Raw genomic sequence first — 25,231 nt, forward strand, 5'->3', positions numbered from 1 at the left:
TTATTGTCTTTTAAATGTTCATTTCACCATACTAAATTTGAGACTACGCTTATCTGGTTAATTTTTACATTCCAAATGCATGCTTGATGAAGTTCTTTTGGGCTGATTTGGGCTGGTGCTGCACACATTTGCGCTGGAGGCATGGGGTGTGGACTGTAATGGTTATTTGACTCTGTTCCTTCTCAGGGCAAAGCTGTAAATAAGAAGTCTTGCACACGCCCCTGTCCTTTCAGCCTGACACAAAAGGGAGAAGGACTCAAAGTCTTGCCCTCAGCTGAACTAGTGACCAGCAATCCCTGGGATGGTTGTCCGGAGGTCCTATCTGCTGAGCCACCTCCGGCTGCAGACCCGCAGACTCTCAATGCTGGGGGACCACTGAAGGAAATTCATTTTGGGCAGAACAATGCAAAGAACACATCAAAGAAGCCTGAGAACGGTATGTGGGGCTGAACAAGATAGGTCTTATCCTGCCGAACTAGTGATAGTGTCACACTGTTCTTGGGCTCTTTATGTAGAATCATATGCAGGAGTGCGACGTGTATGGAGAATCGAACTACCTAAGTGAGGCATATATATGGGATCGTAGTGCAGGATTATGTAGAATCAGATTATGGCATGTGTACCTGGGATAGTACTGTTTGAGTAAGGCATGTTTATAAAGGGTCTCTTCAGCCTCTCCTTCCTTCGCTCTTTTTCCTCGTGGTTTTCACTGGCCAGCTCCATGGGTTCTTCACCTGCCAATTGATTACCAAGGTCTGCGGGCGTAAGGGATTGAATATAGGCCGTAATTTTAAGTAGTTTATGGCCGGAGCCAATTGGGATGGGATATGCCTGCTCATCTTGGTCTCTAGTGTTTCATTAGTGCATGAGGTGTTCATGTCCTCACCAAGTGTAGCGTTAATGGAATTTAGAACATTTTTTATTTCTGGTGGTAAAATTCTCTTATTTATTTTTTGGTGTCCTTTTCAGGGCCTGTTGGACAGGACTTCAGGGCTGACCCCAAGGCGCTGGCTACAATCCTGAACAATGTCGGAGTGACTGGTGCCCATGCCCCTGGTGCAAAACACAGCCTGCCTCTGAGGGTACCACTACAAGGAAGTAGTCTCTTTCCATTGCATGCAGTAACCCAAGCCCCAGTGAGTTCTGCCGATTTGGAACCAGTGTCTACTAGGGATGGGAGGAAATGTACTGTATGTATTCGCCGCTTTCAGCGCTCAATGATTTTCTACCTCCTTTTCCTTCATCTCCTATCCTTCACACCAAAACATGAAGATGTATTAACCATTTTAGACCCGTACATGAGTGGCCCTGATCCTTTTTTCTAGTCTCTTCTAGTGTGAGGTGTTACCTAGTGTTGGTTCTAGACACACTTGGTTCTAATAATTATTATTTTTTTTTTGGTTCCCCTTAGCGTATGAGGCAAATCCTTTTTATATTGACATTGTTTTTCGGGTTCATGTACAGTTCTCATTGCAGTCATTTTCTTTGCAGTCTGGGCGAATGTCTGCATATGGCGCACTGACTCAGCGACCCAACTTGGCTTTGGGTCCCATGCCACGCCCCTCCATTCTGGCAGAGCAAGGTACTGTATGATTTTACCATCACCCACCTGTTAAATGACAGCCCTAAATGGAGTGCTTGCAGTGTGTGGCATGGTGAATTTAGAATCTGGAAGTCTGTTTCTACCTTTACCTATATTTGTCTTCACACCTGCTTCTTGTTTGCTCACACTCCTTTCTGCCTGCGTAAAGTGCACTTGTATGCCTCCTACATCTCCACACTACTCACCACCCAATTTTCTCCTATGCATTTTGCTTCGCCTGTCTGTACAATATTTATCATGAGGATTTTAACATGCCAGCATCACACTGTAACATAGGGAATCCCTTGTTGCGGGTAACGTGCAGACTTCATGGTTTGTTGTTATCCCTGTTCCTTCTAGAACTCTTGAGATTTCTGGGTTTTTTCTTTCTTCATTGTGCTCTTTTTCTTCTCCATAACACATAGACCTTCAGTTGGTGTCCAGGTCTGGAGTGCCATTTGGATTTTTCATCCAGTTTTATCTGTGGGTCAGAAGGGCTTCTGACCAGATCTGAACAACCCCAGTTACTTTGTGGGTCCTGTAGGAGGCTGGCTTAGTATTTGGTGCTGACTTTTTAAGTGTAGCACCCTGCACTAATCCAGGCAACCCTTATGGTGATTTTAGTGGTCTTAGACAACCTTAGAAAGCTCTCTAAGAGGTAGCTGTGGAGAGTAGCATTCAGGCTTAGTCCAGAAGGAGTGTAAAGCAGCTTGTTTTACCAGCACTTAATATTATGGTATGGGTTAAGTGAAAAAGAACCACACAGTGTAGCTATAAAAAAATATGTATTTTTTATTAACACTCACTTGCATGATACAGTATTTCCTGCCTGGAGATATATGCACAATACACACAATACTTGTCAATAGAATAAGCGAGAGGCACAAATACACAGTGGTCCCCGGGGGAGACCCAACCATATACTAAAATAATAGAATGCGAACTTCGACCTAAGTCTAGAATGGACCCAGAAGACGTAGAAGAGCACGGTACCCAAGAAACCACCCAAGGTGAGTATCTAGGAACCCCACGGAGGTCGTGTGCAGAGTGGGAACATGACGCGTACTCAGTTTAAGTCAATGGGTAAGTTGCGGTTGCAATTTTAAAGAAGGACCCTTCCCAGTGAACCCTGTAGACACGCAGTGGAAGACGGAAAGTTAGAGACACCCCACCCGTGGATACCCTAGGAACCAGGATACCTACATCAGGAAAGCCGGGTGCGAAGTGGCGTCGGAAATCGCCGTAGACCACAATGGAGGACTTCAGGAAAGATGCCGCTGGAGAAGAAGACTAAGGAATCTGGTGGAACCCAAAAGTGGATTCAAGGTGAGAGGTACCTGCAAGCAGACGGGACAGAGTCTATGCCACTCAGGAGTGACCAGGAGGCACGGAAGATGAACACCCACCGTTGTCGGAGATACAGGAGAGTTGGCGGTGCCCTTGAAGTTGCAGCTGTACGCACCAGGCGACGCAGAGGAAGACCAGGAGCAGTGAATGAGCTGTCCCATGTCGGAAGTCAGCAACAAGCCTTGGCAACGGCTACCAACGTAGTTGTAGAAAAAGGTGCGGTGTCAGGACCAGCAAGGTCCAAATAACTCACCACGAGCAGGTAAGTCAGAGTAGGCCCTGAGCAAGCAGGGGAACCTACTGGAGCCAAAGAAGACTCTTGAGATGACCCCGGGCCAGAGGCACAGGAGTTGCAAGAGGACCTCGAGCAGCTCCTACACTGATGAAAGCCCACGGTGCAGAGGATGCGATGCAGGTGAAGAACTTGGATGTAGGAGATATTTGAGGCTGGAGACTCTTGGAGCCCGAAGATCTCTGGAGGAGAGAGCCTTCAAGCTTTGGCAACAGCAAGTCGACACAGTGCACAAGAATTTTGTTCCAGCGGTTCTGACGAGGGATACTAGCCTCCAACTCGGTGAGAAGACAGGGCAGGCCTCACGGAAGTTGCAGAACCACCACCTGTGTTGCTGAACCTTTCGGAGGCTGTAGGAGCCCAGGATCAGCAGACCAGTCAGCTGTATTGCGGTGCCTGCAGATAAAGGGGAGTGACTAGTTCACTCCAAGTGAGATTCCTTCTGGTGTCTTGGTTGTCCACAGGGCCTGTGAAGAACCTGTATGGAGCACAGGCACAGAGGTTGCAGCAGACTTGCAGGACCAGGAGCAGGAGACTTCCCAGTTGCATTCTCGGTTTCCAAAGCGAAGTCCAAAGTGCCCAGGCTGTTGAAGTGGAAGTGGTTTCGGATCTGAATCTTGTCCCTTCGACAAATCTAGGGACCCACCCACAGGTAAGCCCTTAAGTACCCTAAGGAAAGGATTGGAACGATTCAGGGTCCCTCCCAAAGTGTACTGTCCGAGTCTAAAGACCAGTACCTGGAGCACTGAGGTCCTCCCAGAGGAGCTTTATAGTGCATGGAATCATACTCCCTCACCGTTTATTCCAACATGTTTGATACCAAAGATGACCGGGTTCGTTACAGCCAGTTAAGAATTAGTCATCGCGTATTGACGCATGGCCACTCTATGTATCGTAATGGCTGATGCACTTACAACCCAGGAGAATGGACTCCGAAGGCTATAGGGGTGTCCTGTTCATACAGGGGCACCCTCACACTTATAACCGAGCACCATGCCTTCAGGGAGGACTTATAGGTTTTAAGTACAGTGACCTCATGTAGGAAGCTGGCTCTGTATATACTATATCAAAGGGAGGATGTTAGACCTACGTCTAAGGGGGTAGCTTGGCTCAAGTCACTTGGCTGAACACTCCTTTTGGCTTTTCAGGCCTGCATCCCACTCAGCTCGCAATCCTGCGTCACATCACCCAAAAAGAACACTACACCGATTTAATTTATGGAATACTCCAAGTCTTTATCTTTTCCTAACAAACTTAGTTTTCTGGTTTCTCACTTTGGAGTGTAGCGGATAATTACATTACAGGTTGAACAGCTCCCTTCCTTTAGGAATAAAACATGGCATAACATCTCACCACAGTTCAAAGATTAACAGTTCATATGTTTCAAGTAAAGCATTTCGCCACCTTTCAAGTTAAACCAATTCAGTACATTTCCCCAGGGCCTTCCCTTTATTCTTAAAACACAACTGGCCCTTGCAGATCAGTATTAGGTCTGACTTGGCACGAATTCCTCAAAGTATGAACATGTCCCGGGAAATCATTTAACGCCAATTCATATTAGCAAGAACAGTTCATTCCCTATCACTGGACATAAATCCCTCCTAGTACAGGCATGACATTAGGAATATCCTATCATAAATTCCTCATTGTAAACGCCTAACATTAGGAGTATTTCAGAATGAATTCAGTACAGCAAGAACATGTCATTAGGGACTTCTTGGCGTAAACCCGATATAGCACGAGCCTCTCAGTTAATTTAACTTGGCCTGAAGTCTTCCTAAAGCGAGCAGGACATTTACCCGCCTTGATAGAGACACAGCCACGGGCTTTATCCCCTTTGTGAGGAGAGCAGCCTGATGGATAACTTCCAGCTCTCACAGTCAGGGGGGGGTTCCTTGTGGGGGTTGAATTGATGGCCTTATGATTTCCCCCTCCTCTCATACGCTCGGTGGCGTCAAGGCCCTCTATGTCCCACTCCTCCCAGTGTCGCCTTAGGCACTTGCGGCCCCGTCTCAGTCTTTCCCGGGGAGGGGCGGATGCGGGGGCTGCCTCCGGAGGAAGGGGAGACTTCTCGGTAGCCCTCCCGCGCTGATGACTCTCCGCCCCCCTCCCCGGGACCTTTACCTGACTTCTTCGGCCTTCCGGGGCCCTTGCGCAGAACACACTGAGATCCAGAAGGTCCTGAAGCCGCTTCACTCCCACTAGAGCGGCACAGCTCGCGGGGTGGTAGGATGAGAGTCAGAGGAGGCGGGCCGAGGGCGGAGGAGGCAGGACGAGGGCGGGGGCGAGGCCTATGACACGGCCGGCACCCCCGTCACGTGATGGGAAGAACTTCCCTAGATCTGGCTTCAATCGCCGGTGCCCTCACGGAGAGGATTCTCCACAGCTGATGTGAGGGCCGCGACCGGCGCGGTCAGTTCCCCCAGACAATTGCAGCTCTTCCGGGCAGCGGCGGTGAGTTAGGGCCAATCTGCAACCTTCCTGATAACCCGCTGACAGGAATCTGGTAATCGGGGAGTCAGGCAGAGGGCCTCACTCGGGAAGGAGGGGGGTTGGCAGGACACGGTGCCGTTCCTCTCACGCACCAAGCTAGGGCTGATTAGGACCCTTAGGCCAAGGGCATAGACGCTGTCCACAGCCTCGTTAACGGGACAATCCCAGGCGCCAGTGGAGCTGTCCGGCACTAGCCCTCCCCTGCAATAGCCCTTATCTTCGGAACGAAGGGATTAAGGATGCGCTCCGCCTCAAGTCCTCCTTACAATGGGATGATGGAACCCCCTGGCAGCTTTCAGGGACCGGTCAACAGATAGGGGGGGGCATCACTGGCAAGGGAAACACCGCAGGCCTAGAGACCTGTCACTCCCTGACTAGCGCAACCCCCTCCCCACTCAGGTGCCTTACTCCTGATGCCACCCAGACCTCTTCTAAAATGGCCGCTCACCTGTCACCTCTATTTATCACCTTGGGCCCGACCTGCCAGAAGGGCCCAGAAAGTTCCGGAAACCCCCATGGTAGTCATGGTCCAGGTGTTGAGGTGACAGTTGGTGCCACCATTTTAGAATCTCACCTCCCTTCCCTAGTTTTCCTCAGAGGAGCACCTTGCGCCTTTCCCTCAGGTAGTGAGAGAAAAGCGCCCAGAACCTCTACATTAGCACCAAAAAAGTTAGGTAGACAGAAAATATGAGAAGGGGGAAAGGGACAAAAATAATAAAATGAGGAGGGAACCGCCAAAGGGCTGACAGGTCTAACAGAGGAATAGTGTGCACAGTCCAGTGGAACCCCAAAGGTAGGTAGAGATAAAAGTAGATAGCACCTTACTCACTATTTATGGTAGTGTGGGCGAGCAGTAAGGCTTTATCGGCGCGTAGTGTTAAGCATTTGTTGTACACACTCAGGCAGCAAATGTCACACACTCAAAACTGAACTCAGACCAATTTGTTTGTATCATATATTAAGTTATTTTATTTCTGGAACCAAGCCAAGCCTGGTGCAGGTAAGTGAAATAAATGCTTTGCAAAATCTTATGCAATGCAGGCTCATATGCAGTTGATTGAATTACAGGTAAGTCAATGTTTCGAAATTACTTTTCAGTTACTTTACAGATTACTTTGTGCGTTACTTTTAGATTACTTTTTAAGTTACTTTTTCTACTCTGTGTGATATGCCTTGATATAAGACTGGGACATTACCTAGAGAAGAGATAAGTAAATCAGTTTTTGATCATCTGCAGTTTTTCAGTGTTTCATACAAACCAACTCCACACTTTCAAGGAAAAAGGCAATGTACCCTTTGGAGAAAAATGAAGTTAACGCCCTGCCGCTAAGTACATTTTTGTGGGAGTTGGTATTGTAGGGTTAGAACCAGGGTTCCCCAAGGGTCAAGGATGCACTCTTGAAACCTCCTCAGCGGCCGGGTGCTGAGGCCCAATGTATCCAATGGGAGATAGTGGGCCTCCGGTTGGTGGTTGCTCACGAGTAGGCCACAAGGTTGTGGGAGCAAAGCTCCTGGTGTTAGGCTTAGGGCAAAGGGGGATTCAAGTTAGCACCCAAAGAACACTTGCAGCGGCACAGGGGTGCCTGGGTTTAGGGTGCAGGGTGCTGTTTTGGCGTCGGGTGCCCTATTGTTTTCAATGGGGATTCTCTGGTTGCAATAAAGACTGCAGGCTCAGGGATGAAGATCTTCTGGAGGTGACCACCGATTGGAGAGGTAAGTTAGGATGCCTGGTGCCACAGGGGTGCCTGGGTTTAGGGTGCAGGGTGCTGTTTTGGCGTCGGGTGCCCTATTGTTTTCAATGAGGATTCTCTGGTTGTAATAAAGACTGCAGGCTCAGGGAGGAAGATCTTCTGGAGGTGACCACCGGTTGGAGAGGTAAGTTAGGATGCCTGGGGATGCCGGGACACCATCGGTTGGGCCACCCCAGGCCGTGAGACGTCGGGTGCAGGGGTGTCTTTAGGCGTCAGGTTTTTTCTTACCAGCTCCGGTTGCGGTCGTGGGGGGTCCTCCAGAAAGAGACTGCAGGCGTTGTTTGGGGAGTCAGTCAGTTCAGGATCTCAGGGAAACCTCCTCGTGGTGGTGGGCCACTCTAACTCTGGCCATAGGCATCGGGTTCAGAGTGGTGCAGACTCTGGGTTTTGGCAGGGGGCAGAGTATGTTGGTTAGCAAATCCGGTGCTCACAGGAGACATTCTTGGATTTGGAAGGCAGGGCTGGTCCTTTCGGTTCTTAAGGCTGCTTGCTGCAGGACACACCGGGATTGCACTTTTGCAGGTTAGAGGTGGGGACAGGCCGGTAGGGCTGGGGCCAAGTCAGTGGGCGTTCTCCTCTTCTTAGTTTCAACACCGCTTCTTCAGTATTTCTTCTTTTCTTCTGTTCGGTTCTTGTTCGAGGAGGCAAGGTTCATGGGTGCCCCTAAATAGTAGATTTATGGGTGTTACAGGTAAGTAAAGGTTTGGACCAATGAGTCTCTTCCTTGGGGTGGGTACACCCCCTATTATGCCACCCTCCAGTTGGAGGGGGCATATGCCTCTCTGGTTGGCTGGGTCCACTTGTCTGCAAGATGGCGGGGACTGGGAGTTGTGCTTTGCCTCACATCATTTTGACATTCCGGTGTGCCGCCTCTCGCTTGACGATGAGAAGGACTTTGATAGGGTGAACTGGTCTTACCTCCACGCAGTGCTGATACAAATTGGACAGGGTTTAATCTATAAGATTATGGCCTCTAATGTGGGCCCTGTGGCTAACGTCCGTGATAATGGATAAACCACAAGACCTGTATTTATTAGTCTGGGCACACAACAGGGGTGCCCGCCATCACCATTACTTTTTGCTCTGGCCATGGAACCTCTCGCCATCACAATCAGCGATACGGAAACTGTGAAAGGCATACGCGATGGTGGCCATACACATAAGATAAGCCTGTTCGCTGGTGATCTCCTCCTCACACTCTCTCAACCCGAGGTGTCTCTGCCAAGTGTTGTGGCGTGCTTGCAGGCCTATGAGGCTGTCTCTGGCTTTAAGATTAATGACTAATGTGTCTGTGCTTAATCTAACTATTCCTGACCACGATATAGTACACCTGAAGCGCACAATACCTTTCTAATGGTCCTTGGATGCCATCAAATACTTAGGCTTAATACCACCCCCACGCTTACTTTCTAGTCTGGAGCCCACTGGCCTGCCCTTTGTCGCTCCATCTTCGCCGATTTTCAGAGGTGGAAACCTCTCCATATCCCTGAAAACTGAATGTACTCCTGAAGGTCCTCTACCTGTTCCAGACTGCCTACGTCGATCCCGCAGGAGGATATTTTGTTTCCTTTATATGGAATGGGAGACAACAGAGTAGTCCATTCCTTGCTGATGTTGCCGTGAGGCAGGGGCAGCTTAGCATGTCCTAATCTCTTGGAGTACTACTGGGCGGCTCATCTTCAGTATGTTTCTGAGTGGGTGGCACGGGAAAGCAAAACGCACTGGTTCCATATGGACCGTGCTGTGGCATGTAGGCCCCTGTGGGACCTTGACTGGCTGCCCAAGCATGCTCGACCGCGCAGTGCGTATGTTACCACACCTATCATGACCGTGTTCGAGATCTGGTACAAGGTGGAGAGGAGTAACTACTTTCTCTTCTCCCCAAACACCCATTGCGCGCAACTCAGACCTTTCCCCCTGGGCTTCCACCTCTTGCCTTCTGCTGTTGGAGCAAGGGGGAGTGTAGGACACTTTAAAACCTCTTTACTGGGGATGCCATGAAGTCTTTTGACCAATGTAGGGCGGAATTCAAACTCCCAGACAACATGTGACTTCAATATCATCAGTTACGACACTAGGTGCTGCATCCCTAAGTCTATCTGGCAGTTATTCGTCCCCATACCTTATTTGAAAAGCTAGTGCGAGTCTATGACGGTTCATGAGGACTAATCTAACACAATCTATGTGGCCTTACACCACCCAGGAAGAAATAACACCTAAACAATGGGAGACACTGTTGCGGGACATACCCAAAACCTACTGCAGTCTCTCCCTTCGTGAGACTGCATATAAATTGATGTTTTAATGATACTATACACCAGCCCGTGTTTCCACTATTTATTCGGATGATTTCCCCCTTTGGCTGGCATTGTGGGGAGGGTAAGATTTTTTTTTTTTTGTCGCATCTTGTGGGCCTGCAGAGTGATTGCAACCTACTGGAAGGAGAGCCATATTAAAGACATTGTAGGCTACCCACTCCCACTCCCCCTCTCCTATCCTACGATTGTCCTGGGCATTCGATCCTCCACTTTGGCCGCACAGACCTATGTGGACTAGACATTCATCAGTTACCTACTTTTAGCAGCCCAACAACTTCTAGCACCCATGCGGATATAAGTAGCACCACCCTCCATCGCGCAATGGTTCACCCACGTGTGGCACCTTTTGGCAAAGGAATGAATATTCCATATTCTAGCTAACATGAAGACAAAATTCCACCATCTGTGTAAGCCCTTGATCCACTATCTTATGCATATAGTTTACCTGCTTTAGCCCCACGAAACTCACGACACTTCAGCTCTTTCAATAAAGTCACCTTTAATGCCCTCCCTTATTGTAGGGAACCTTGTTAGTTCAACGGGACACCTTCCCTCTTTGCCGCTGAGGGATGTAACTGCCCTTACCTAGACCCGCCCTTCGACAGATTAAGATCCGTACTTCTGTTTGTTTCTGTTCCTTAGGTTTTTATACATCTGTTTTTCTTTGAATCTGTGTAAAATGCCTTGAGACATCGTCAGACAATAAGATTCCTATGTATTAGCCATAGTTATGCCATTATGTAGTTCTGATTGTGGCAGCTGACATCACTGCTCTGATCTGTCAAGACCGCCTCTTGTCTTCAAGTGACCTTGCTGACATTGTCATGTACGTGTTTTGTCCTTTTGATGAACAATAAAAAGAACTTTAGTTTAAAAAAAAAAAAAGACCTATCTGTAAACAAAAGGGCAAATAACAATGACTGGCTCTTCCTTTTCCCAACCGAGAGCAGTCTGTGGCAGGAGGGTGGTGGGTCAAGGTTATCAACATTGCTTCAGGCTCTATCTTCAACAGGTGGGCAGTCGAGAAAGTTCTAAACCACTATCGAGAAGTAACAGAATGATAAAGAAATTCAGGATGGTATTTTGCAGCAGAGAACACTCTGTTCTGAAGGGGTTTGGCATTGCACGATAACACTTTTCAACAGAACTGCATCCACATTGTTAGCCAATCATAACTGAAGTTATTTAAGATATGAAATCTCGATTTGAGCATGCCATTCCTAAATTGTGCATTAAATCTGCCCTGTTCATCTCCTTCAAGTGCATGACTGTGGCAGCTGCTCCCTTCAGGCAGTAGGTCAACATAGCTGACAAATGATCAGATGGTTGAAAGCATCCTTTAAAAGGGTATACTCTAGTTGTTGGCGCTGAAGTGCCAGTTGTTTGCGTTGGGTTTCCTTTGATACACCCCAAAAGCATTGATTGTTTAGTGCTTGTGGTTGGAAATAATAATTGTTATAAATGAATAAACCCTCTTGTGAGAATTTTTTGGTACCTTTCTGTTTGGTAATCTTGCACTGATTAAGAAATCCTTCTTGGTAAAGTGTACTCTCTTCCGCCCAAAGAGGAGCAGACATGATGAAGCATGCCGCTCATCATGAGTGTGAGGGATTCATGTCCTAGTAAATAAGAATTGCTGTTGTCCTCCAGGAACATTATACCTGTCACTTTTGGGAGAATGCATAACCTACCCATAAAATAATTATCCCACCTTCTACTTTGGATAGGGACAATGGAGACAACATCATGGAGTGAATGCTATTTTGGGACCAAGACTCGGAAGTCGCTGTTATATCTGATGTATCCAGGAAGGGCTGGGTAGACCATTTAGTTCATCTGACAGTCCACAGGTGTTGATGCCAGCATAGACAACAGTAAAATTAAGAAGTTGGATCTTAAGCAGTCCATGTGGTTCTGAGAGCACTTCTATCTTCGAAACATCAGCAACCTGTACTCATTTAGACAGATAAGAATAGACCACCAGAAACCCAGGTGTTCAAACAATGGGGGTTTCCAGTAGTCTACTTGTTTGTTATTGTAAACAATATAAATCATCTATATTTAGTATTGGGTTTCCAATCCGAACTGTCTCTAGAGGAATGTCTCCTTGGCAAAGGAATTTCTTTATGCCTTTATTCTGTTCTAGAAGTGGGTAGCTTTCTAGGCTTCAAAGTAAATTAATTCATATCAACCAGGCTTTGAATTCAGTTTTTGAAGCCCTCTATCACATGCATGTAAACCTGCTCCACCGGCAAGGTGTGCTACGTCTTCAGATGGAAATGTTTCTGAATCCTTGCAAACAAAAAAGGAGGCGTTGGGTATCATGAAGACAAAAGACACAGATGATGGACGGAATGCAGAGCAAATCAAACATTCAACCACAGTCAAGAGATCTGGGCTAAATCCATCGTTCTTTTGCTCACCGTGCCATCCCAGTTTAGACCCAGCCATATGCAAATCAGTCTTGACCCAGTGACTCATAGGAACAGTCGAGCCTGAACTGCCATGCCTGGTCGTCCCTCGTCCGGAAATAGGCATCCTTGGACCGGTTTTGGGGCATCACCCGTTATCAGCCAGGCTGTGCTAAAAAAAAAAAAAGAAACAATGGATTTAGGCCAAGATCTCTGTACTGGGGTGAATGTATGACATTGTTCAGCATTCTGTCCATCAATTGTTCACCATTCTGTCCATCAATTGTTCTTTGTATTTGTCACCCCGAGTGGGGCGGGTATGCCCAGATATGGGACCAGTGCTCTCCATGCCACTGGAGTCAAGCTAGCCTGGCTGAAGAGGGGTAAAACCCTGACACCGGTTCTTAGATTCTTGTTTTCAATCCAGGGAGGACCTGGGTCTAAAGTGGAATGGCATAAGGAGCAAGCAAAAAAACAATGGATTTGAGCTCAAAATTCTGTACTGGAGTGAATGTATGACATTGTTTAGCATTCTGTCCATAAATTGTTCTTTTTCCGGGTATCCAGAAGAAGCAGATCTGCTTGATCCGCTGCCGAGAGACTGGTTTTAAATATTAAAATTAATTCTTAGAGCCAGTTTTTTTTCCAACATTGTACGTCACTTAAGATTTTAGCAGTTTTAATGTTAAGCTCTTCTTTGCAACTCTTACATGAATTGGAATTTAAGGGCAAATCTTTAATCTCAATGACTTGAGCTTAGATATGTGTGAGACTTGCAACCTTCATAAGGTATTGCCTCAACTTCAAATTAACACTTAAAAAAAAACCCAAAGAAAACCCTTTTCAATATTTTTTTCTAAAAATAAATATTATGAAAAGAATGACACTTTGCAAAATGTTGGTTCCCTAAATATATTGAAGGGCACTGTAAAATGGTTTGGGTGTTAAGTGTTTGGCGGTATGAGGGATCAATTTATAGATGCAAAAAATGTACCACCCAGGCTGGAAGAAGAATGAGAATGGGTTAGCGGTACAAAATCATTATGGGGTAACTTGTACATTTCCCAGCATTCATTCCCCTTTCATATTTCTATTGGCAAGTGTGCATAGCTGCTTGCTGTCTCCTTGGGGCAGTCAATCCAAGAAGCTTTACCCCATCCTTTTCCCTCACCTCATCGATTCCTTCTACTCCCTTGCATTGAGGTTTATCTTTGTTTCGTTTGCTACTGTGAACTGTACACCCTGGAGCCAATCGTCTGACCATTTTTAATAGATCACAAAAAGTGGCCAGTGGAGTCTCCCTGAATTGTTAGCTAAGGCTGGTGTTTTATTTATGCTCTTCCATCATCTTGCACAAGACATGCCCAGACATTTGAAGGGCCATAGTTGTTTCCAGACTTCTAAAGCAGATTTATAGTCTCTCCTCCTTCCTTGCCCTGGTCATTCCACTCTTCTGCAGTTGAGCAGACTTTTGAAGCTCTGGAGGTTACAGGTCTTTAAGGTGAAATGGAGAATTATTAGGTTAAGGTTGGATCTCTGTTAATTTGAAATCTGCCTGACAGACTATCTACAGCAATGAACGGTGTTTACCCCACTGAACACCAGACACCTGCTGCCGTCCATGATCTTCCTCTTTTATTTCTAGAATCAGTTTAAGGAAAACGTAGTTCTGGTTCTCCTTTCCTGTTGCTCACAGAGTTCCTGTTAGACTGACATTCTTCTGAAGTGTAGCTCCTCGTGCTTGAACAGCACCTAAAGCAACCATGGCAATATCTTTTTCACATTCTCCTCTGAAGATCTGGTTTCCTAGCAGGCACAGTTGGGTTCTTGAATCACAGGTACCATAACCTTCCAAGTGAAAATAAATATTACTGTCCTTCAAGGAAATGGACGACTAGGCCTGCTGGAAAAACAATCTTTATTTTCCTCAATAAATATTTGGGGTTTAATGATTTGTCTGTGTTACTCAGTGATATTGTAATGTCTGTTTGCTTCCATTACAATGGCTCATTCTGAGAGTGGGGTATTCAAGACCGCATGCAGGGGGTTCAACATTTCATCCTCTACCTTGGAAATGAGATGGAATTTTGGAGTAAAGTTGTCTTTAATGCCCGCTCTTAGCTGAAGTTCTCGTGCTCTGTCCCCATGGTTGGCTTTTTTGGGAACACATTTACTTCCACATCTAATTTTCAAGGTCAGGTGCTGCTAGGTTAGCAGCTGCTGGGAAATGCAGGAAGGGCCTGTGCTGTGGAATGATGATCTTGTGGCTGTGAAGCGTGGGAAGGAGGTTGCCAGGCTTCCGCATGCCTCTGTAGAAGTCTATACAATGTATGGCTTTTGTCTGTTCTTAACTGTCCTGGCTTCTCTCCACACACCCCATCACCTCACACAGGGCGGCCCTACTATCTGTTTTCTTATAAATTCTGATCTTGCTTTGTGCGTTCTTTAGAAGGTTCTGCTGTTTTCAGATTCCTGTGCTGTTAACCTGACTTCCTTATCTTTGTACATGGTGCAGCCCTGCTTCCCCTCTCCTGAGGTACATCTGCCCTCACTCTGTCAAGTGTGACATGTCTGCTTTCCAAAAAGGATGGCCTTGCTCTTTCATGTTTCAAGACTAGCAGCTCTGCTTTCTATTATTTTTAATTTGTTTTGTTTCAGTACTAACTTTAAGAACTTATCGCACATTCTAGATGCCTCCTGAGACCTGCAGAAAGCCCTGGAATACATCTTAGATAACTAACTGCTTTGTTATTGGTCATTCGTTCTCAGTGATGTTAAACCTCATTTCTTCTTCCACTGCTTCTGTAGGTGCTGAGAGAAGGGCAGGACGAGGACTCTCCTCTCTTTCTGTTGTGCCTAAGGAACTGGAGCCCATTGCAGTGAGTGTGACATGTCTCCTCAGGAGATAAGTGTTGGTTTTCATGGCCTAGAGTGGTCGGTTCTTTGTTAATTATGTAACATCATTTGAAGGGCAAACCTTTGTTAAGTTCCTATTTGCATGCTATTGACACACAGACATCCCCAGTGGCTTTACCTAATTAATAGTTTCTGGTATTTCTGTTCCTATTTGTTTTAGTATCGCTTCTAGATCGGAGTGCAGGCAGTAAAGCGAGTTCAGTAGTAGGCCCCATTTACCAGGTGTCTATGCAGGTCCTGGTGGGAGTAAAGCACTTCAGGGCAGCTCTGTTATTAGCTGGAAGGGTGGCGGAGCAAAAAGAGAGCCTGTGTTTCATGCCTATTTGGAGTATGCTTTTGAGTGAACTCGTGCAGTCTTCCAGTTGGTCATAAAATGGGGTTATAGTGCTGCTCAGCAAAGGGTGTGACCATGGAGTCATGGAAAGAGACCAGTCTGTGGTCTAGTTGTAAAACACTGCTGGGGCAGTGCTCAGGGTCTTCTATATTGCAACTCTGATTCTTCACTTGACATTGAGAAGACTTTACAATCCTACCTCACCCCTATTTTGTGCTGTAGGCGAAAACACAGTTGCACCAAACGGATGCCACATTGCAGGCCACAGAGGGAAGTCGGTCTGGTAACCAGGCTAACAATGGTGCTGATCCAACCAACCACAGCATGGCAGCATCTGCAAAGGCAGCTCGGACTGGACCACTGAGTGTAGCTGATGGGTAAGAGCGAGATCAGAAAATGAATGTGTAGGAACACTCTTCCCTCCTAGGTGTCATAATGTGCCATTTCTATTTTCTGTACATTGTTTGCTGCCTGTCCGTTGTCAAGTTTCACTCTTTACTCAAGGACTACATGTCCGCTCCCCTAGGCTGTACTCTGTCCTTCTTTTGGACTTTCACGGCATGTGCTTTTCTCGCGCGCGTGTGTGTGTGTGTGTGTGTGTGTGTGTGTGTGTGTGTGTGTGTATATGTATATGTATATGTATATATATATATATATATATATATATATATATATATATTCACTGAAAAAACCATAGGTTTCACACATGTTATAGTTAGCGGAAATTTTACTGATAAAAAACCAGTGAAATTGCCCCGTTATAGTTAGTGCTGGCAACTATAACTCACGCGACCGCAATCCTCTGCTGATGCTAATACTGTATTTAGACACTTATTTGCCCATGTCTTCTTCCATACATTTTTAGCTATACATATATTACAAATATTTTTTTTTCATAAAGACACATATGTCATCAGCAGAAGATTGCGGTCGCGTGAGTTATAGTTGCCAGCCCTAACTATAACGGGGCAATTTCACTGGTTTTTTATCAGTAAAATTTCCGCTAACTATAACATGTGTGAAACCTATGGTTTTTTCAGTGAATTTGCAAGGTTTTTTAAATGCTAATTCCTAACTATAACGTGTGTGAAACCTATGGTTTTTTCAGTGAATTTGTACGTTTTTTTAAATGCTAAGTTACTTTACGCCATTCGAGGCGTGCGCGCCCACTTAACGCAGTTCGTTCCGTGCACGGTTTTTATCAACTTTAATAAGCCCTGTACATTTGGTGGCCTTCGGCCACCAAAAGCACAGGGGGTGGGGTCAATGTGGATAGTGTTTTTTTTATTTCGATTTTATAATTTCATGTTGCCAAAATTTAGTTTTTTTTACCTATTAATAAGCCCTGTACATTTGGTGGCCTACGGCCACCAAAAGCACAGGGGGTGGGGTAAGTGTGGATAGTGTTTTTTTTTTTTTTTTTTTTTTTTTTTTTACCGTACGCTTACGGTAAGCCGAAAAAAAAATAAAACCGTTTTTGCTCTTGGGGGATGTTTGGGGACTCCCTCAACATGACTATGTGGGAGGGAGTTGTCAAAACAGCCCCGTAACATGTTTTTGGCCATCTTGTTTGATAAACAACACTCTGTGCGAGAGACAAAATGGCGGCCGCCGCTTCCTGGTTTCGGCCGATTCGAATGTTTACTAAGATCTAAGAGCCAATCAGAATCGCGCTCGCGCACGCCACCGTACGCTTACGGTAAGCGTACGGTAAGCGTACCGTAAGCGGGCTCAGATATATATATTGATTTAAAGGCTATTTTCTCAGAATCTACTGAACAGATTTACACCAAACCTACAAAAGGCACTTCCTTGACCTAGGGACTACCTCTCTGCCAAATTTCTAGTAATTCTGTTCAGCCGTTCGGGCTGTAGCTCGTTCTAAAGGTCCTATGGAAAAATGCATGGGAAAAACGCGTTTTGGGACCCCCCTTTTATCTCAGCCCCCGCTTGACGAATCCCCCCGAGACTTTCAGGGTAGGAGCGGAGCGTAGCGCCCCACCTATTTTGAGAAATTCGCGAGGATTCATCGACCGGCGCCAAAGTTATTCAAAATAGAATGTTGAGGTTTTCCTATGGAAAAGGGGTCCTAACTATAACTACCTACTGGCGACCACTGTTTTTAACTAGTCTTACTGGGATCCTGCTAATCCGGACCCCAGTATATCTGCTTTCTCTCTTAAATTGACATGCATGTACTTGATACACTCCAGATTGGATACGGGGGTACCCTGATCAGTCCTTAGTATATGGTACCCATGTACACAGGGCATAGGTACCCCAGAGGCCCCCCATGGGCTGAAGCATGTATTATGCCACCCATGAGAGGCCATGCAAAATGGAACTCTAGGTCTGCTATTGCAGCCTGTGTAAGATGGTGCTTGCACTACTTACTTTAGATATAGGTTCACTTTATCTATTGGTCACTACACTTAAAAGTTATAAATCACCCCTATAGCTGGCCTTAACAATCCTGGAGGCAGGGTGCTGTTTTTTTTGTGAGGGTCTCCCTTCATGAGCTGAGCCTCTCTGCACCCTTCGGAGACCATTCTCCCAGGTTGTCTGACTCAGCCGGACATATAGGTAGAGGTGCATTATCACCTCGCGGTAAATGCGATCTCAAACGGCTGCATAGAAACATATAGTATTTGGTATCAAACACCTTGGAATCATGCCTCCACACCAGTAACTGGTGTGGGAGGTATGATTCCCCCCTTCAGAAGTAAGCTTCGTGGGGTCACTGGTCTATCCGGTGCCAGCCTTCTCGACCAGGACAGCACAAAATGGATGCTGACGACCAGAGACACATTTCTGCCTTCCTGCTGCTGAACCAAGCTTGAGCAGAGGAAGGCAGCACAATAGGCATCCTATCCAGGGAGGTGTGACCACCTCCAAGACAGGGTTTAGTGTTTTGGGGCTGGGTGGATGCACTCAGAGTGCCTGAAAGTCTGAACCTGAGGCACATTTGGTGTCCCTGTGCATAGTCCAGCTCAAACCAGTTCTGGGAGCAATTGGCTCCTGCTCTGGCGAAAAACTGGACGACATGGGTGGGTCACCTGAATCTGTCCAACTCTCTCCCGTGGGTACAAAAGGGCTTACCTGGTTGTAAGACTTTAAATATAATGTGGACAAGATTCTGCAAGAAGAAACCACTGACCTTCGACCGTCTGGACACTCTGGACTTCGCTGGAACTCAACTGGGCTCGACTTCGTCCCCCTTTCCATCTGAAGCTTAGTTTGTGCCTTTGCTCCATGCAGGCTCTGTGCTGGACCTGTGGTGCACTTAAGACAACTGAAGAATCTCCCTTGGAGTGAAGGAGTCACTCCCCTGCATTCTCAGGCACCTAAACGCTACTGACTGGTCTGCTGCTCCTGAGCTCCTGTGGACTCCGAAGATTTCAGCAGCACAGGAGGTGGGTTTCTGAAGGTCCCCGAGGTCGATCTGCCTGCTCACCGAGTTTTAGGCCAGTATCCCTCGTGGGGACTGCATAACCCAAACCCCTGTGCGCTGCGTCCATTTGCAGTTGCATATGCTTGTTTGCGATTCCCGAGCTTGTGCATTGGACTCCGTGTAGTCCTGACCCTGAGCAGTATTTGCACCAAAGAACTCCGGCCTCCTCGCACCGAGTGCTCCATGGGCTGGTGCTTTGCAAACTTGCTTGCGATCCCCTCGCGACTCCTGGTCAGATGGCCTGTGGGTCCTCCTGAGGGTCATCTTGATTTCTCTTGTGCTTTCCTGGTTGCTGCAGACGTTCCCTGACTCCCCATTGCTTGCTGAGTTCCCTGGACCTTGCTGGTCCACACCATAACCTGTTTGACCATCCTGCGTGGGTTGCTTTTGCCAAGGCTTGTTCGTGCTCCAGACGGCCAGCCGGACACCGACCCCTCAGCACTCGAAATCCTTCGTGGGACAGCTCGCATCTGTCTCCTGGTCGTCCACGACGTCTCCTGGTCTTCGTGGGTGCAGAGTCAAGCATCCCTTCCTTGCACCTGCAGCACCCGACATCGGTGGGCATTCGTCTACCGAGCCCCTGGTCACTCTGAAGTGACCCAGACTTTGTCCCCTCTGCTTTCAGGTTCCTTCCTTCCAGAATCCAGGCTTGTATTCCACCTGACCCTTTTCGGCAGCTGTACTTCAACTCCTTCTATAGAGAACGACTGCAGTTTCTGACACCACTTCAGACCTATGCACCAGGCTCCCCTGGGATAGGTAACTCTGGTACTACGGTATCCACGGGTGGGGTGGCTTTTTAAACTCAAGTTCTGAAGGGTTTGCTCGAAGTCCTCCTAGAAGAGTCCTTAAACTTTAACTTCCCAACCGCAACTTTCCCATAGAGTAGTATGGAGCACGTGGTCGTGTTTCCTTACTACACCTGTTCTCCGTGGGCTCCCTGTATCATCACCTGGGTGGTTCCTTGGGGTCCCAGCGATTCTATGTACTCTAGGCACTGTTTCTAGCCAAGTCGTGATTGTTATACCACTATTTTAGTATATGGTTTGGTCTCCCCCTGGAGCCCACTGTTATGCTACTTACACCTGTTATTTTGATCTGGTATTGTGTGCTTTGTGTTCTAGCCTCGTGTAGAGGATAGTAGAGTGTTATATTAATAAATACATATTTTTATATAACTACTGTGTGGTTCCCCTTAATTTAGTCATTCAGGAGGTGATCTGGTAAAACAATCTTTTTTACATTCCTTCAAGATTAAACCTGAAGGCTGCTCACCACAGCTACCACTAGGATAGCTTTCTAAATGCTATCTTTGATCTCATACATCATAAGGGTCGTTTGGACTGGTGTAAGGTGCCCACTTTAATTAGTGGACAGCATATACCAGGCCAACTTCTCACACCTATTGGTTTATTGCCTACTGAGTCACAAATGGTTTCAAGCTTTTTCCATTTAGTCAAATTTTAATGCCCCCCCTCAATGTGGCCACTCAAAACTTTTTTGTGTATGCCTTTATTGAATTTATGGAATCCAATGTTATAAACAAAGTAAAGTTTTGCAAACGATACATGTGACTCCTAGAAAAGCAAACAGCAGCCGTACAACAACAGGTTGTGCACCTCAGCGGCTAGTGCAAAATGGTCATTTCAGGCAGTAGTGTGTGTCCGTCGAGCCCAGAGACCATAGTCTCTCCTCATCCCTTAAAAAAAAAAAATCTCATGATTGCTTTGCTGCCATGTGGCTGGCTTAGTATATGGTGCGCACTTGTGTAAGTGTAGCACCCTGCACTAATCCAGACAACCCTTATGGTGATTTTAGTGATATTAAACAACCGTAGAAAGCTCTAAGTGGTCGTTGTAGAGAGCAGCCTTCAGGCTTAGTCCAGAAGGAGTGTTAAGCAGCTTGTTTTACTGGTACTTAATCTCATGGTATAGGTTAAATGAAAAATCACAGTGTAGTTACAAAAATATGTATTTTATTACAAAGAACTCACTAACACGTTGTATTAACTCCTACCTGGAGATATAAACGCAATACTTAGGAAATGCAACACGTAAGTAGCATGAATACACAGTGGTCTCCAGGGGAGACCAAACCATATACTAAAATAGTGGAATGCTAACTGCGACTCAAATCAAGAATGGACCCAGAAGACTTAGAATAGCTGGGAGCCAAGGAACCATCCTAGGTGAGAATCTAGGAACCCTACGAAGGACGTGTCCAGAACGGGAACCACAACTGCATGCTCAATGTTAGTCAATAGATAAGTCGCGGAAGCAGTTTTCATGAAAAAGGACCCTTTTCAGTGGACCGTGAGCAAACCCCGTGGAAGATGAACGGTTGGATAGTCACCCCACCTGTGGATACCTCTGGAACCAGGATACCTACACCAGGGAAGCCGGATGCATAGGTGTCAAGTTACGTTGGAAACCGTGCTAGACCACATGGGAGGAATTCAGGAAAGATGGCGCTGGAGAAGAAGACTGAGTCCAGTGGAACCCAAAGGTGGATTTGGGTAATGGGTACCTGCAAGCAGAGGGGACGGAGTCTATGCCACTCACGAGTGACCAAGAGGCATGGAAAACGTATGCCACCGATGTTGGAGATGCAGGAGAGGTTAATGGTGCCCTTGAAGCTGTATTTGTGCGGACCAGGTGACGCTCTAGGAGACCACAAACCATTCATGAACTATCCCACGTCTGATGTCGAGAGCCAAGGGGTCAGTGTCTGGCAGGGGCACCAACATGCCTTGGCAGCGGCCAACACTAAAGTAGATGAAAAAGGTGCAGTGTTGGGACCAGCAAGGTCCAAGTGACTTACCACGAGCAGGTAAGTCAGAGCAGGCCCCGAACAAGCATGGGAGCCCACTGAAGCCAAAGAAGACCCTCAAGAGGACCCACGGGCTGAGGGCCCAGTAGTCACAAGAGTACCTCAAGCAGCTCACCAATGAAGAAGGCCCACGGTGCAGAGGAAGCAATGAGGCCAAAGATCTTGGCTGCATGAGTTGCTTAATCTCTGAAGGAGAGAGCCAACAAGCTCTGGCAGCGGCCAGTTGACACGCTGGACAGGGGTCTTGTTCCTGCGGTTCCAACGAGGCATATTGGCCTCAAACTCGGTATGAAGACAGTGCAGGCCTCAAGGGAGTAGCAGAACGATCACCTGTGTTGCTGAGCCTTTCGGAGTCCATGGGAGCCCACAATCGGCAGACCGTCAGCTCTGCTGCGGTGCCTGCAGATGCAGTGAAATGACTTTTTCACTCAAAGGGAGATTCTTACGGGTGCCTTGGATGTCCACAGGCCTGGTGAAGAACCTGTAAGGAGCATGAGCACAGATGTTGCAGAAAACCAGCAGGACGTAGATACCAAAAGCAGCAGGAATCTTCCCTGTTTCTTTCTGTGTTCCCAAAGCAAATCCAGAGTGTCCAGACGGTTGATGTTGAAGTGGTATGTGATCTGAATCTTGTCCCACTACTTAATCTAGGGACCCACCCACAGGTAAGCCCTTAAGTACCCTTAGCATAGGGTTGGGACAATTCAGGGGTACCTCTAAGAGGAGGGGCTGGACAGTGGGCAGGATACCCCCATGCCCTTTATACTGTTTCGCGCCAGAGCGGGAGCCAACTGCTCCCTGAACTGGTTTGAACTGAAGTATGCAAGGAGGGCACCAAATGTGTCCTTCAAGGAGTTTCATGTTGTGCTGGTAAGCGGCCCTGCCGTATCTCATAAACTAAACCCTGTTCAGAGGTGGCCACACCTCTCTGTGACAGGATGCCTATTGTTCTGCCTTCCCCTGCTCGATTTCGACTCCGCAGCAGGAGGGCAGAATCGTGTCTCTGGTCTGCAGCAGCCCTAGCTTGCAGTCCGGTTTCTAGAAGACTGGTACCTGGAGCACTGAGGCCCTCCCGGAGGAGCTTTACAGTCCATGGAATCATACCTCTCATACATGTTATGGTATGTGGGTATGATTCCAACATGTTTGATACCATGACGGGGTTCTTTACAGCTAATTTAGAGATGGTTATTGTGTAATGACACATGGCCACTCTGTTGTAATGGCTGAGGCTGTTACTACGCTGGAGAATGGACTTTGATGGTTGTAGGGTTGCTTCCCCCTCACACTTGTAACCAAGCCCCCTGCCTTTAGGATTGAAATGCCTGCCTAAGGAGTGACCTAGGTTTTAATTGCAGTGACCTCAGATATAAGGAGCCTTATATCTGTCTTAAGTGGTGCTAGCACCAGCTTACACTGGCTGCAATGGTAGACCTGCAGTCACAATTTGAGTGGTCTCTCATGGGTGGCATAATACCTGCTTCAGCCCATGGGAAATGCAAAAACAGTTGATGGACAGAATACAGAACAATGTCATACATTCACCCCAGTACAGAGATCTGGGCCTAAATCCATCGTTTTTTTGCTCACCATGCCATTCCAGTTTGAACCCAGCCATATGCAAATCAGTCTTGACCCTGTGCCTCATGGGAACAGTCCAGCCCGAACAGCCAAGCCAGGTCCTCACTGGACTGGAGCCAAGCATCTTAGGATCAGTTTCATGGTTTCACTCCTCTTCAGCCAGGATAGCTTGATTCCAGTGGCACGGAGAGCACGGGACTCACAGTTGATGGACCGAATGCAGAACAATGTCATACATTCACCACAGGACTCACTTTTGCATTTGTTCCTGTCCAGGGAGGACCTGGCTTGGCAGTTCGGGCTGGACTGTTCCCATGAGGCACCGGGTCAAGACTGATTTGCATATGGCTGGGTTCAAACTGGAATGGCATGGTGAGCAAAAAAACGATGGATTTAGGCCCAGATCTCTGTACTGGGGTGAATGTATGACATTGTTCTGCATTCTGTCCAACTGTTGCATCAGCCCATGGGAGCCACCTGGTGTACCTATGCCCTGGGTACCTTAGTACCATATACTAGGGAATTATCAGGGTACACCAGTAGCCAATCCGGTGTGTACCTAAGTACTCACCATGTCCAATTTAGGGAGTAAGCACAGAGTCTGGGTTCCTGATTAGCAGGATCCCAGTCAGACTAGTCAGAAAAACATAATGACAACAGCAAAAAGTGTGGGTGACCATGAAAGCTAATCCTACTTTCCTGAACCACGTCCCTCTCTAACTTGTCTGCTTGCTAAGCCCAAGTCACTGCCTGGAAATAGTTTTCTTACCTCTTTTCCTTCACTGCATTGCAAAATAATTTGGTGCTATGCGCCGTTACCATGCAACAGCAATCTACCTATGTAGGTGCATTCTTACAGTAGTAGACGGTGCAATGATTTTGCTTTTCTCAGTTAGTAATGAGGAAAAGAAAGCCGGTTTATGTTTTAGAATGCTTATTGGGGTGCTGGCGCTCGGTGGGGCAGGTAGAGTTTAGGTTTAATTTGTGATATGGTGAGACAACTCTAATTTATATTATGTTGTTCCTTTTTCTGTCCATCCTAACAATCTAGACAAATATTTATCTGCTGCTTGTCGTAACTTCTCGGTGTTCTCACCAGTTAGCCATCACAATTCAAATTGCAATATGGACATGCTGGAGACCGGCAGTCTGGTGGGGAAAGACCACATCTCCCACTCTTCATCAGGGCCTCGAGGTGGCCCTGGAACTGTGCTCACCTGTTCTGTATAAAGCACCATCACCCCTACTGGTGTGCGGGCCGCCCGCCAGGGCCAAGGGCGGGTCTTTCCTGCACCCATCAGCACCAGTAAGAGGCGGGCGGGACACCCCTTGGCTTGTCCCCCAGTCTTGTTGGTGTTATTGGTGTTGGATGGCGGGTAACTGCTTAAAATTGAACTCTGATAAAAACGAAGTGATGCCGTTTGGGAAGATCCTAATTTTTGGACTCTCATTTGGTGAGGATTACTCCCTACACCCTCTAAAAAGGTGAACAATCTGGGTATTTTGCTGGATGAGAAACTGTCCTTGGGAGCCCAGGTCAATGCAGTAGTTTCAAAAACAGTCCATGTTTTGAGAACAGAGAAGGTCGTGCGTCTCATTCCGCTGGGGTGCCGGAAAACAGTAGTTACAGCCTTGGTTTTATCGAGGCTGGACTACTGCAACAGTCTATATTTGAACATTCAGCAAAGGTTTTTGTATAAACTTCAGTTGCTCCAGAATGCAGCGGCCAGACTTCTTATGGGCACATCTAAATTCTCCCCAATCTCAAAAAAGATTTAAAAAAATTGCTCTGGCCCCCGGTGAGGAACCGGGTGCAGTTTGAGTCCCTCTGTATAGTTTTTAAAGCTTTGCAAGGATGGGGACCTGACCATCTAAGACGCCAATTTCAGTGGTATAAACCAATGAGAACTTTAAGATCAGAAGCGA

The 25,231-nt window shown here is 47.0% G+C and overlaps 1 protein-coding gene across 5 annotated transcripts in view; it reads left to right on the forward strand.

Annotated features, from left to right (window-relative positions):
• The window catches only part of TROAP (trophinin associated protein), a 324,800-nt gene that overhangs the window by 124,452 nt on the left and 175,117 nt on the right, over positions 1-25,231 (forward strand). For all 5 annotated transcript variants that reach the window (XM_085600253.1, XM_085600255.1, XM_085600252.1 and 2 more), the window contains 5 exons: positions 187-436; positions 970-1,136; positions 1,492-1,582; positions 15,003-15,073; positions 15,667-15,821. In XM_085600253.1, coding sequence (XP_085456379.1) covers positions 187-436; positions 970-1,136; positions 1,492-1,582; positions 15,003-15,073; positions 15,667-15,821 — 734 coding nt within the window. The remainder of the gene's footprint in view (positions 1-186; positions 437-969; positions 1,137-1,491; positions 1,583-15,002; positions 15,074-15,666; positions 15,822-25,231) is intronic.

The sequence above is a fragment of the Triturus cristatus genome, chromosome 4_2 (assembly GCF_964204655.1).
Source record: "Triturus cristatus chromosome 4_2, aTriCri1.1, whole genome shotgun sequence".
Taxonomy (NCBI): Eukaryota; Metazoa; Chordata; class Amphibia; order Caudata; family Salamandridae; genus Triturus; species Triturus cristatus.